Source organism: Octopus bimaculoides, chromosome 10 (genome assembly GCF_001194135.2).
Source record: "Octopus bimaculoides isolate UCB-OBI-ISO-001 chromosome 10, ASM119413v2, whole genome shotgun sequence".
Lineage (NCBI taxonomy): Eukaryota > Metazoa > Mollusca > Cephalopoda > Octopoda > Octopodidae > Octopus > Octopus bimaculoides.
Window position 1 is genome coordinate 53,235,569 of NC_068990.1, and position 11,977 is coordinate 53,247,545.

An 11,977-nucleotide genomic window follows, 5' to 3' on the forward strand; every position below is an offset into this window, starting at 1 on the left:
CGTGGTTCACCAGTTATAAGTTGGTAATCCGTAGTTCATGCTGCGTTTTTTCTTCGTCGGGGGTCACCACTTTAGTAGAAAGTGGGTTATACATCTTTAGATTGTATACCTGACTTTCTACTAAAAAATTAAAGAAATAGACGGAACGCTGAACTCCAGACTAAACAACTTAAACAACATTTATTTACTTGGTAAAACATACAAATCTTTAGTTATACATCTTTAGAAGTGAGAATAACGAGCTGTCGAGTATAAGACCGAAAGATGTAGAGACAGCTTTTAAACATACATCCATGCTCAATCGCTGGCCAGCTTGAAAGAGAATGAATTGAGCGGGAAACGCTTGCTTTATTAATTCTACGCATGCGTAAGACTACGCATGCGAAGGCGTTACTACACAACCATTGATCTCCAATTTACTATTTTGCTTGCATGGACCTTGAAAATCTTATATAAACCCTCAGGGATCATATGGGCCCCAGTTGAGAACCACTGGTTTAGATTGATTTCTTAGGAATTATTGATTAGTGGTAGTGAGAATTTCAAATGTTAGAGATATGAGATAGGGGTGGGGCATTGAGTTGGTAGGAAATTAGGAAAATAGGCAAAGGTGGAAGTGAGGAGTCCAATGCAACAAATATCTAATGAGCTGGCATAAAGTTGAGACAACCCTTAGGATTATAATATAGAAAGGTTAGATAGAGGGGATAGAATTGAAGAAAAGTTGTATTTATATATCACATTTATAGAATATATATTTGTGCCTGCATGTTCATGTGTGGGTGCATACACATGCATGTGCACAACCTTCTGTTACATTTATGTTCACATATGCAGACATGTATATCCATACACCTATGTATATACATACACATACTCTGACCTAAACAGAAGTGAAACAAGAAAATAATTTTTCAAAAATACATGAATATTTGAAAAAGTGTAGAAATAGTTAACAAGGTTTTAACTAATTTTCACTTTAATGTTTTGAATAAGTCGTATTGTTTATATTATTAAAAAGGCATCATCTATAGCCCTTAGTTGTTAACTACTGCTCTCAAGTTATGTGTGTGGGTGTGGGTGTGTGGATGGGAGGGCAGTCTGTGGCTTATTGCCAAGATTTTTTTTATCAGCATTCACCGTGGCACTCTGCCAAAATCCAGGTGTTTTCTGATTTGCTTTTGATGATTTGTGGGAAAAAAATGCACCATAGAAATTGTCTGAATGCATTATCTGAACATCAGTCATTATGTATATATATATATATGTACACATATACATATATATATATAATGTGTGTGTATTTACACACATACACTGCCCTCCTACACACACACACATACTTATTAAATTAAAACATACATTAATATAGAGGCATAATGCCAAGAATAATTACCGAGGGAGATGATAGGAATCAAGCTCTCATATCCTCTTGTTATTGATAAATAAAGATATGTCTATGTGTATGTTACATGGGAAAGAAGGGCACAATCAAGAAATAATTAGAAGCGCATTGTGACTAGTGTTGTATAACAACATCTGATTGTCCAGTTGATGCAGGTGATATATAATTATTTTATCAATGTATACATTAGAGACAGTATTAGATTAAACTAATGATGTGTATAATATTTATAATGTTAGTACAAATGTAAAATAGCTGTAGTAGTTAGTCTCAGAGAAACTTCCCTTGAGAGAGACAAACTACAGCAACTAGTAGAACTGTTCTATATTTCTATTAACATTATAAATGTTCTATACATTATGATTATTTGAATATGTTATATTACTAATATCATCTACTTCTTTTTCAATAGTTGCAGGGATTGGATGGGTGTCAAACCTGGTCGTTAGACTATCTCTGGTGTGCTTTAGGTTTCAATTTTTCTATCACAGAGATTGAATTAACACTTTAAGAATCAAGAAAATATAATTTCCTCTTTAATCTAGACATTATATTGATACTCTTTCTAATATTCCTGAAATGCAGTTGAATCAGTGGCTATCTCAACATAATGGATAAACTCTAGAATTTTAAAATTTCTAGATTATCGAAATTATTTTAATTCTTCCATAAATTTCAGCTCCTTCATCTCATTAACAGCCACACTTTTCTGCAATTTATTTCTTGTGCATATTTCCCAATCAAACAATAGACAGCTAAAATTCATATTTACCTCAGCCAAACCTTTTAGTATTTACTTTGATCTCTATGTCTTTCCAAATTCTGGTTTTTTTAATACCTTCAACTTCAGTGCTTGACTGGTACTTTGTTTTATTGTCCCCAGAGAGATAAATGGCAAAGTTGACCCTGGTGGAATTTGAACTTAGAGTATAATGAGTCAGCAGAAATACTGCTAAGTATTTTGTCCAGCTCTGTAATAATTTTATGGTTGAGCATTGCCAGTGCTTTAACAAGCAAAGAGAAACAAAAGATCAAAGTCAATCTGAGTTGAAAGAAAAAGAACAATGAAGCTCTACTCTTGTTTGGCATTTTAATATTTCCTCTCATCTAAATTAGTAATAGTTTATGTAGCAACATTTTGTCAAGTGGTTCTACACACACATATTTTTGAATAAATTTTGTCTAAGAAGAATGGGCAATGGCCTTAAGTGTTTGCAGCCATAGGCTAGTGAAGTTGATAGGTTTTGATATTTAGTTTGAACTTGTGTAGGTTAATGTCTACAAAACAAAATCGGTGGTGATAATGGCACAGGGGTGGGGAGTATAGGATGAAAGGAGATTGAGACAGTCTGCTTGAGATAAAGGGCAAATTACTTATTGATTCAGAAGGGCAGGAATCATTGTAGTTGCAGTTAAAGAAGTTGGGTGGATGGAATCTGTCTGGGGAGTTAAGAATTCTCTATCAGCTAGATGGTCTGTTTATTCTGTGTGTAGCACAGCTGCACTGATATGTGAGCAGTACTCTAATGTATCAAAATGTGATATACTGCACTGCATACAGTTAGATTCCAGCATTTTAAATATATATAATCATCATCATCATCATCATTTAACAACTGTTTTCCTTACTCACATGGGACATAAATGGTTTGATGTGAGCTCACAAGCCAGAGCGCTCCATTGTCATGGTTTCTATGGCTGGATGCCTTTCCTAATGCCGACCAGTTTACAGACTGTACCAGGTGCTTTCTACATGGCACCAACACAAGTGCTTTTTATGTTGCACCAGCATGAGTGCATTTTAGTAGAGGAATGGATGCCTTTTATGTGGCATCAGCACAGGCACTTTTAACATTGCACCAACACCTACAGGTTCGCCAGATAGCTTGCAAGACAGAGACCTCCCAACTGTGTGTATGAATAGCCATAATGTTACTTAGTTTGATGTGTCTTCTCAAGTAGAGCAAATTGCCAAAAGTCTCAGTCCCTTGTCATTTCCTCTGTGAGGTTCAACATCTGAATATCGTTTCTTACCACTTTGTACTACATATTCTTGTATCTACTCCTTCCTCAGGTTCCCTCCATAATTAGAGATTGGCACTTCTTTATGTAGCTGTCTTCATCCATATGCATCACATGACCATACCAGTATAGTCTTCTATCTTCCACACAACATCTGGTGCTTTTATACCCTCTTTTTCTCTTAAATTATTCATACATGCACACTGACATTACCCATCCAGCAGATTATGTTGGCTTCATTTCTTTCAAGCCTTTGCATGTTCTCTACACTCACAGCTCATGTTTCACTGCCATGTAGCATAGCTGTTTGTATACAGACATCATACAGCCTGTTTATTATTTGTGGTAGAGGCCCTTTGTTACCAACACTTGTGCTTGGTACACCTAATGGAGTTTCTATCAACACTTTTTCTACATATCAAGCAGGGTCTTCTTCCTGAAGGAACTAATGATTTGTCTGTTTTCCTACTTACTTGGACTTTAGCCTTTGCTGAATTAACTCTAAGGCCCTTTGTTTCCAGGCTTTGCTTCCACACCTGAAATTTCTTCTCTAGTTCTGATAGTGATTCAGCTATAAGAACAAGGTTATGAGCATAGAGAAGCAATAAGGGTAGTAAGTCTTAAATTTCTCTGTGATAGCCTGGGGGACTATGATAAACAGGAGTGGACTGAGAACTAATATTTGAACTCCTACCTATACACTAAATTCCTTGCTATACTCATTACTGACTTTCATCTTATTAACACCATCCCTGTACATGGCTTGTACAACTCTCACCAACCATTCATCTATCCCTAGCTTCTGCATTGAACACCAGATAAGGGAGCAGGGGTCTCCGTTAAAGGCTTTCTCCATGTTGACAAAAGCCAAGTACAGAGGTTCGTTTTTGGCTGAATACTTCTGAAGCTGCCTTACCAAGATGATTGCATCAGTAGTACCTCTTCCTGGCACAAAACCAAACTGCATCTCATCTAGTTAACTCTCTTCCTAATTAATTGAGCTATGACCCTTTCTGTAACTTTCATGTCCTGGTCCAGCAATTTGATACCTCTTTAATTATTTCTGTTTAAGGTGTCACCTTAAACAGTTGACTATAATACTGCTAGTTGTTGGGTATGACCCCCTTGTGAACAACATGATTAGCTATACAGGTGACTAGGCCATATCCCACTCTACCAGTTGTTTTAAGCAGTAATTGCTAATGGGCCTGGAATTTTCCCTATTTTCATATTCTTAATTGCTTTATCTATCATAATGTTGTAAACTCTGATGGCTGGTCCTTTACTTGGGTTCACATCAGGCAGACTCTCTTTCTCCCATGCATTCTCAACATTTAGTAGCCTTTCATTTTGACACTTCAAACTTCTTTCTTTGTAGAATCACTAACTGCAAGTGAACCATCATCCAATGTGAATGTACTTCTACATCACATGTTTGTGTGTGTGCACGCACGTGTGCACGTACATACAAACAATCAAAGACACACACATGTACAATTGTATATATACATGCACACACCCACTTTTTAAAGGCATCTGCCCACTCTCTAACAGATGGTGGAAAGTTCTGATAGCTAAGGTTTTAGTAATAAAGAAAATGTTAACAGCAAGCATTTCCAGCTTCTCTCTTGTCTTGTGAAACTAGTTTTGAAGAGGCCATTGCTCTGGCAGTACTTCTACAAAATCTTCCACAAACTTCTACTGCTGCTTCTTTTCATTTTCTCCCTCCTCTCCCTAACAAACCCTTTCCCTCTCCTTCATCTCCCCACACATCTATCAAAGTGTTTTGGATAGTTGCCTTGTTGTTATGTGTAAGTATCTAGGAATGTCAGCTGATAGCATCAGGTTACCATATGTGATTTGTTGTTGTTGGCTCGCTGAGGTTTTTTTTTTTTATCTACTTAATCATTGAGGACATCTCATCTTTTAGAACCATTTCCATACTTTCTGTTGTGGCTGTTTTTTAGCCCAGGTCAGTTAGCTCTGATCAAACTGATTCTATCATCAAAATTCATTCCAGCTGTAAAAGAAACATTCCTCTCTTTGTGGAGGTTTCCATGGGGACTACATTATTTAATGTGTCCCATTTTTCTGTGACGCACTGTATCTCGAACTGTATTATACAATATGCTTTCCTTTTTAAGATAAGATGATTTCACTGTTATTTATAGCAGGTCAAGCAACTTCAAGGTGTTTCTCTGTGTGTGTGTGTATACATTATATATACATACATTCACACACATACACACACATTTTATATATATATATATATATATATATATATATATATATATACGCACACACACAAGTGACCAAGACCTTTGATGATATGCTGTGCATGAGAAGATTCATCAAGCCAAGTGAAATTGTAATTGTGGCCAATGCCAGTGTCATGCAAATGGCACCCATGCTGGTGGCACGTAAAAAATACTCATTACACTCTTGGGGTGGTTGGCGTTAGGAAGGGAATCCAGCTACAGAAACTATGCCAAACCAGACTGGAACCTAGTGCAGCTCTCCAGCTTACCAATTCCAGTCTAACTGTCTAACTCATGCCAGCATAGAAAGTGGACGTTAAGTGATGAGGATGATGATGATTATATATATCTTTTACTTGTTTCAGTCATTGGACTGCGGCCATACTGGGGAACCACCTTGATAGGTTCTGTAGTACTTGTTCTATTTTTTAAAGCTTGGTGCTTAGTCTAACAGTCTCTTTTACCAAACTACTAAGTTACAGGGATGTAAAGAAACCTACACTGGTTGTCAGGCAGTGGTGGGGGGACAGACACAAAGACCCCCTCCCCCACTTATGTGTGTGTGTCAAGTATGCTTCTTTTAGTTTCTGTCTACCAAATCCACTCACAGGCTTTGGTTGACCATGGGCTATAATAAAAGACAGTTGCCTAGGTGCATGCAGTGGGAGTGAACCCAAAACCATGTGGTTGAGAAGCAAACTTTTGGTATTTTTTGTTATCGTTGATGTGGAGATCTTGCTTGCTAGTGATCTTATATGTACAGGTCTTGTGAGTGACGATGATGATATAATTGCATATTTTTGATTTGTGGAAATACCTCAAGCAATTCCAATATCCCACAAAATTGATGACATTCTAGAAAACATAAAAATCTCCAAGATGAGTTGATAAATATTTTACAGCAGGGTTGAGACCCCTAGTATTGATATTTTTTTAGATTGTAACTGTCAAATGACCTGTCAATGTCTTGAAACAAAGGAATGAGTATCATCCCTGTTGTTCTAATTACAAATGTGATTATAGACCTATTTCTTACAGTCTATAATGGTTCTAATTGTTGTTGTTGTTGATATTATTAGGAACAGGGATTGGCAACATTATTTTGAACAAAGTGTTAGTTAAGTCTTTATGTTCTGAGTTCAAATCCCACTAAGGTCAACTTTGTCTTTCATCTTTTTAGGGTTGGTATAAAAAAATAAGTTCCAAGTACTTGGGTTGATTTAATCAACCAACCCCCTTACCCCAAAATTTCTGGATTTCTGCCTTTGTTACAAATTGTTATGATTATTATTATTATTATTATTATTATTATTATTATTATTAAAGTAATATTGTATTGGATAGATCGCTTTATATATTTGTTCCAGTTTTCATGTTCTGAGTTCAAATTCCATTGAGGTCAACTTTTCATCCTTTCAGAGTTGATAAAATAGACAGATTAACACACTTCCCTTAAAATTGCTAACTTTGTGTCAAAATAATAATAATCATCATCATCATCATCATCACCAGAGAGATCTAAAACTATTTAGTTTAGACCTCTTGATTATGATTTCAAATTAAACTAGAACCAACTTTACTTTTTGTCCTTAGAGTTGATTAATCCTGGAAGCAATCTCTATGTTTCATGTATCATCTTATCCAAACTTTTAATATCCACAATGCAGTATAAAAACAGCAGATTTACGAGACTTTACACATTCATTTGTTACACTTCTTTGAAAAATTTTTGTTTTTTGTTTAATTAGATTATAGCAACATTTGTTGCTCTAATTAATATCTCAAGATTTCTACAATGCAAAAGAGTATCCTAAACCCTCTCCAGTTTTCCTACCTGAGTTATTGATTTCCTTCCTTAACAACTTCATAAAACAAATGAACACTTGACTTGGTGAACTCTACTGGTTACAGATCTATGAAACCACAGTAATCACCACTGACAAGCATGTATGACCTGATAGTAATTATCTTAGGTGCCTTGTATAGTGATGAGTAATCACTATCTCAATCCTACCACCCTTGGAGGATATGACTATTGGTAGACTGGTAGTCATTTGAGCTGTACAGACCAACATGACATGAAAGACACAACATGCTGCTCATTTCAGGAATTGAACCCAGAAATTTATGATTGGGTGCTTACACCCTATGTTTCTGTTACTATTTAATGTAAAAAAAATTGATGGTAGAGATTTAGGTTAGCAACCAAACTAGTAAATGACAGGAGATGTGGTGGTTGGTTTGAATTGGACCGTTACTTTTGAAAACAATGGGAATTAAAAAATGTAAATTGTTGAAGTAAAAAAAATAATACAATTGTCAATCATTAAAAAAAATGTCCTTCATATTGACCATATAATATGTGTACATGCATTCATATCATCTAGAAAAAGATTATGCAATCCTTGGTTAAGTTGCATACTATGCTTATTTCTGTCTGCAAACATTCCAGTATATGCACACAATATTTATTATTTGAGATATCAAGCCAATGCTTCAGCATGAACCACATAATTCTGTTAATTAAAACAAGAAAACATAATTCTGTAAAGATTGCAAAAATGCAATAAAGCTCATTATACATGCAATTCATCAAAAATAGTTCTTGATTCAGACAATTGCATTTCTACATTCATGGCAATAAGCCAGCGTTGTGTACATGTATTATGTAGTAGTTGTATAAGGTAGGGAAAGATTAAGGGAGTTATTGCATCTGTTGATGACAACAATAAGATTATCATTGTACAAAACAAAGAAGAGAAAAAGGCTGTAGAATTACAACTGTGAGAAGGATAGTGTTACATGGCAGAGAAATATGTAGAAGCAGAGGATAGGAAACAGCAACTATGGAAACATTTGAGTTCAGTCAGTTCTTCAGGAATGAGATGACTGCATCAGAAATGGGATAGTAAATGGCAGGACAGAAGACAAGATATCTTACAGTGATTAGAATGTGATGAATTGACTAAGTTTGGTTGGTTGGGGAACAAAAATCAACTCTAGAAGTGATTTGAGTACAAGTGAGTTTGTTCTAAATGGTATTGCATGTGTATGGATAATGTTTTTGCACTTAGAAAGTGCCCCTACATGGGGAGTGGGGAGTGTTCTTGGTTGAGTTAAAGGCTGATAGAGAAACATTTGTAAAGTTAGGCTTCAAAATTAATGTAGAATAGAGAATACATTCTGAGACTTTTAACTACTGTGTGGGAAAACAAATTTAGACTGTTGATGATGGTGGTGGTGATTGCAGTGATGGTAATGCTTATGATAAATGTGTTTGGTTTTTGGTTTTGACACCAGTTGACATTGGTATGATATAAATGTGCAAAAGAAATTGTCTTAACTTAATAATGTAAATTTTTCAGACTGGAGATCTTTTACGACACAAAATACAACATCGTCCTGACCGAGAATCTCTTGTAAATCAACACATTTTAGAAGGTGAGTTCATTTTAATTTTAAAATAGAATAGAATTGGTACTTATTCCTTATAATCACCCCCTCACCCATTCTCAATCTCTCACTTTCATACTCTTAAATCCTCCACCCAGCCACTCCTAATTCTTCTGCCCCTTTCACTCCCACCCACCTTATCACCATTCTTTTTATCTCTTCTCACTTCTACCCTGGTCACTCCCACCTTCACTAGTAAAATGTGAGTTGCTATGTAGCTCCTCTACAGGAAGAAGCCTGTTCTGCTCTCATACTTCACTTCTTCACCTTCTTGCATAAAGTTGTCTTTCTCAGTGTTCATAGAATGGCAACTGCATGGCAATCTCACTAGTGCTAGTGGCATGAAGAAAACATCTAATACACTCTGTTGGCACTAGGAAGGACATCCAGTTGTGTAGAAATAGGCAGTGGACACAACACAGTTCTTGGACCTCTTGATCCTGTCAAACCATCCAACCCATACCAGTATGGAACATAGGTGTTAAGTGATAATGATAATGATGATCTCATTTGTACAAGGTTGACAGAAAGAAGAAATGTTAATTATTACTGTATGGTTTCTAAATTAGTCTGTTTTAGAGTTTGACTTCTATCAATAGTCTCATATTTCATTAGTTGAGCTGACTGATGGCTCTCAGTTCTTCTTCATATTTTAGCATTTAAAGCAAAAATTAAAATATTGATTTTTAAATTTTGAAGTTTGACAATCAACTAAAATTATTGCTAAGGAAAAACAATCCAAACACTCAGTCATAGAGAAAGTTGATCTCTCACCAGAGTCAACTTTGCCTTTCATTCCTCCAGGGTTAATTAAATAACCACCAAGTACTGAGACTGATGTAATTGGCTATTGCTCCTTCTGTCAAAAATTTTGTGTTTTACATCTAAATTAGAAGCCATTATTACTCAATAAAATAAGTACCAGTTGAACACTGGGGTTGGTGTAATTGACTAGCTCCCTACCCCAAAATTTCAGGCCTTGTGCCTTTGTGCTTATAGTAGAAAGAATCATTATTATTATTTCATTGCACAGAATGGAGATAAAATACTGCTTTTTGTAGTTTTTTCTTCTTCATGTCAACTGATAAACCTTAACAAAATGTCTTAGATGGGAAGTACCTTCCTTAGAACATGTGCTGTTCCAAGCAAGAAAGATTTTGTAGACGACTTGCATGTCAGTCTTGATGTCCAACCATTCCAGATGGTATGATAACTGTTTGGGATTACTGAACCTTAAACTCCAAAGACTACTGCTATAGTTTTCACTTTTGTTGCTGGTCATCCCATATTCTTTTAATTCAATATATTTTCTTGCTGGTCATCCCATATACTTTTACTTCAATATATTTTGACATCTTTCTATATCCTTGTTTGCAATATTCTTGTCTGAAAAAATTGCAATGTCTGTTGAGTCGTTTTCTATTAAAAAATTTTTTTTTTTTTTGTCATAGACAATGACATCTCGTCTGTGATATTCAATTATTCTGTCTGGATGTCAAGACCAATAGAATTTTTGATTTACCAGGTTCATTTAGAACCTTTTCTTTTACATGATTGTACTTACAAATAGTGTGAAGTGTATCTATAGTTTTTATATGATCTGTGTAAACTGAGGCAAACCTTGTCATGATGCTGCTTATATTTTATCTGATCTAACATTTTATAGCATGCTTCAATGTGCTCAATATTTTCCACTTATTGATTACAAAAATGGCACTTTTTCATTGAAGATGTGGAATAAATACCTTTGTTCACTGACACAGCACTTCATCTTGATCAACTTCCCACAAACTCTCAGTTTCTCTCTTTAAATCTACATTTTGGAGCCTCTCCTTCTCTTCAAAAACTACTGGCCCTCTGTCTAATTTGTAACCATTATTATTATTATTATTATTATTATTATTATTATTATTATTATTATGACTATTCTGAGTTCAAATTCCACCAAGGCCAACTTTGCCTTTCATCCTTTCGGGGTCAATAAATTAAGTACCAGTTACACACTGGGGTCATTGTAATTGACTAGTCCCCTCCCCCAAAATTTCAGGCTTTGTGCCTACAGCAGAAAGGATTATTATTATTATTATTATTGTTATTGTTATTATTTACACACTGTAAAGTGGTTAGCATTAGGAAGGGCATCTAGCTGTAGAAACCAAGCCAAATTAGACTGGACAATTCTGGTCAAGCTGTCCAACCCATGCCAGCATGGAAAATGGATGTTAAAGGAGGATGATGAGGAGGATGATTTGGCATTTCTTCTGATCCTTTACATTCTGTTGAGGTTATTTTCTATCCTTTCAGGGGTTGATAAAATAAGTACCAGTTGAGCACTGGGGTTGATGTAATTGACTAGTCCTCTCCCACAAAATATCCAGCCTTGTGTCTATAGCCGAAAGGAAATTGTTGTTATTTAAATATTGTCATGGTTGACTTTGCATTTCATCTTTACCGACCTGACAAAATATGTACCAATCAAGTGTTGCACTCAATTTTAAAAAATCTACCCTCCCTATAATTTTTGCTGCTGTATCTTTGTTAAGAATTATTTATTCATTTATTTATCTTATTATTATTATTATTCAGATACAAATGTAGATCCATCACTTCATGATCGTCAACGACAGCTAAAAAGAGCCAAGCTAGCTGATGGACTCAATGATAAGTTGTCTCATCGTCCTGGCCCATTGGAACTTGTACAGGGCAACATCTTGCAAGCAAATGAAGAACTAGCAGAAGCTATCAAAGGTTAGTATCATCAAATAAACATACTTTGGGATGGACGGACGGACAGACACACACACACACACACACACACACACACACACACACACACACA

The 11,977-nt window shown here is 35.5% G+C and overlaps 1 protein-coding gene across 1 annotated transcript in view; it reads left to right on the forward strand.

The window, feature by feature from the left end:
* LOC106872761 (myocardin-related transcription factor B) overlaps window positions 1-11,977 on the forward strand; it is a 355,455-nt gene that overhangs the window by 314,245 nt on the left and 29,233 nt on the right. The window contains exons 8-9 of the mRNA XM_052970965.1: window positions 9,051-9,126; window positions 11,725-11,886. Of these exons, the coding sequence (XP_052826925.1) occupies window positions 9,051-9,126; window positions 11,725-11,886 (238 nt within the window). The remainder of the gene's footprint in view (window positions 1-9,050; window positions 9,127-11,724; window positions 11,887-11,977) is intronic.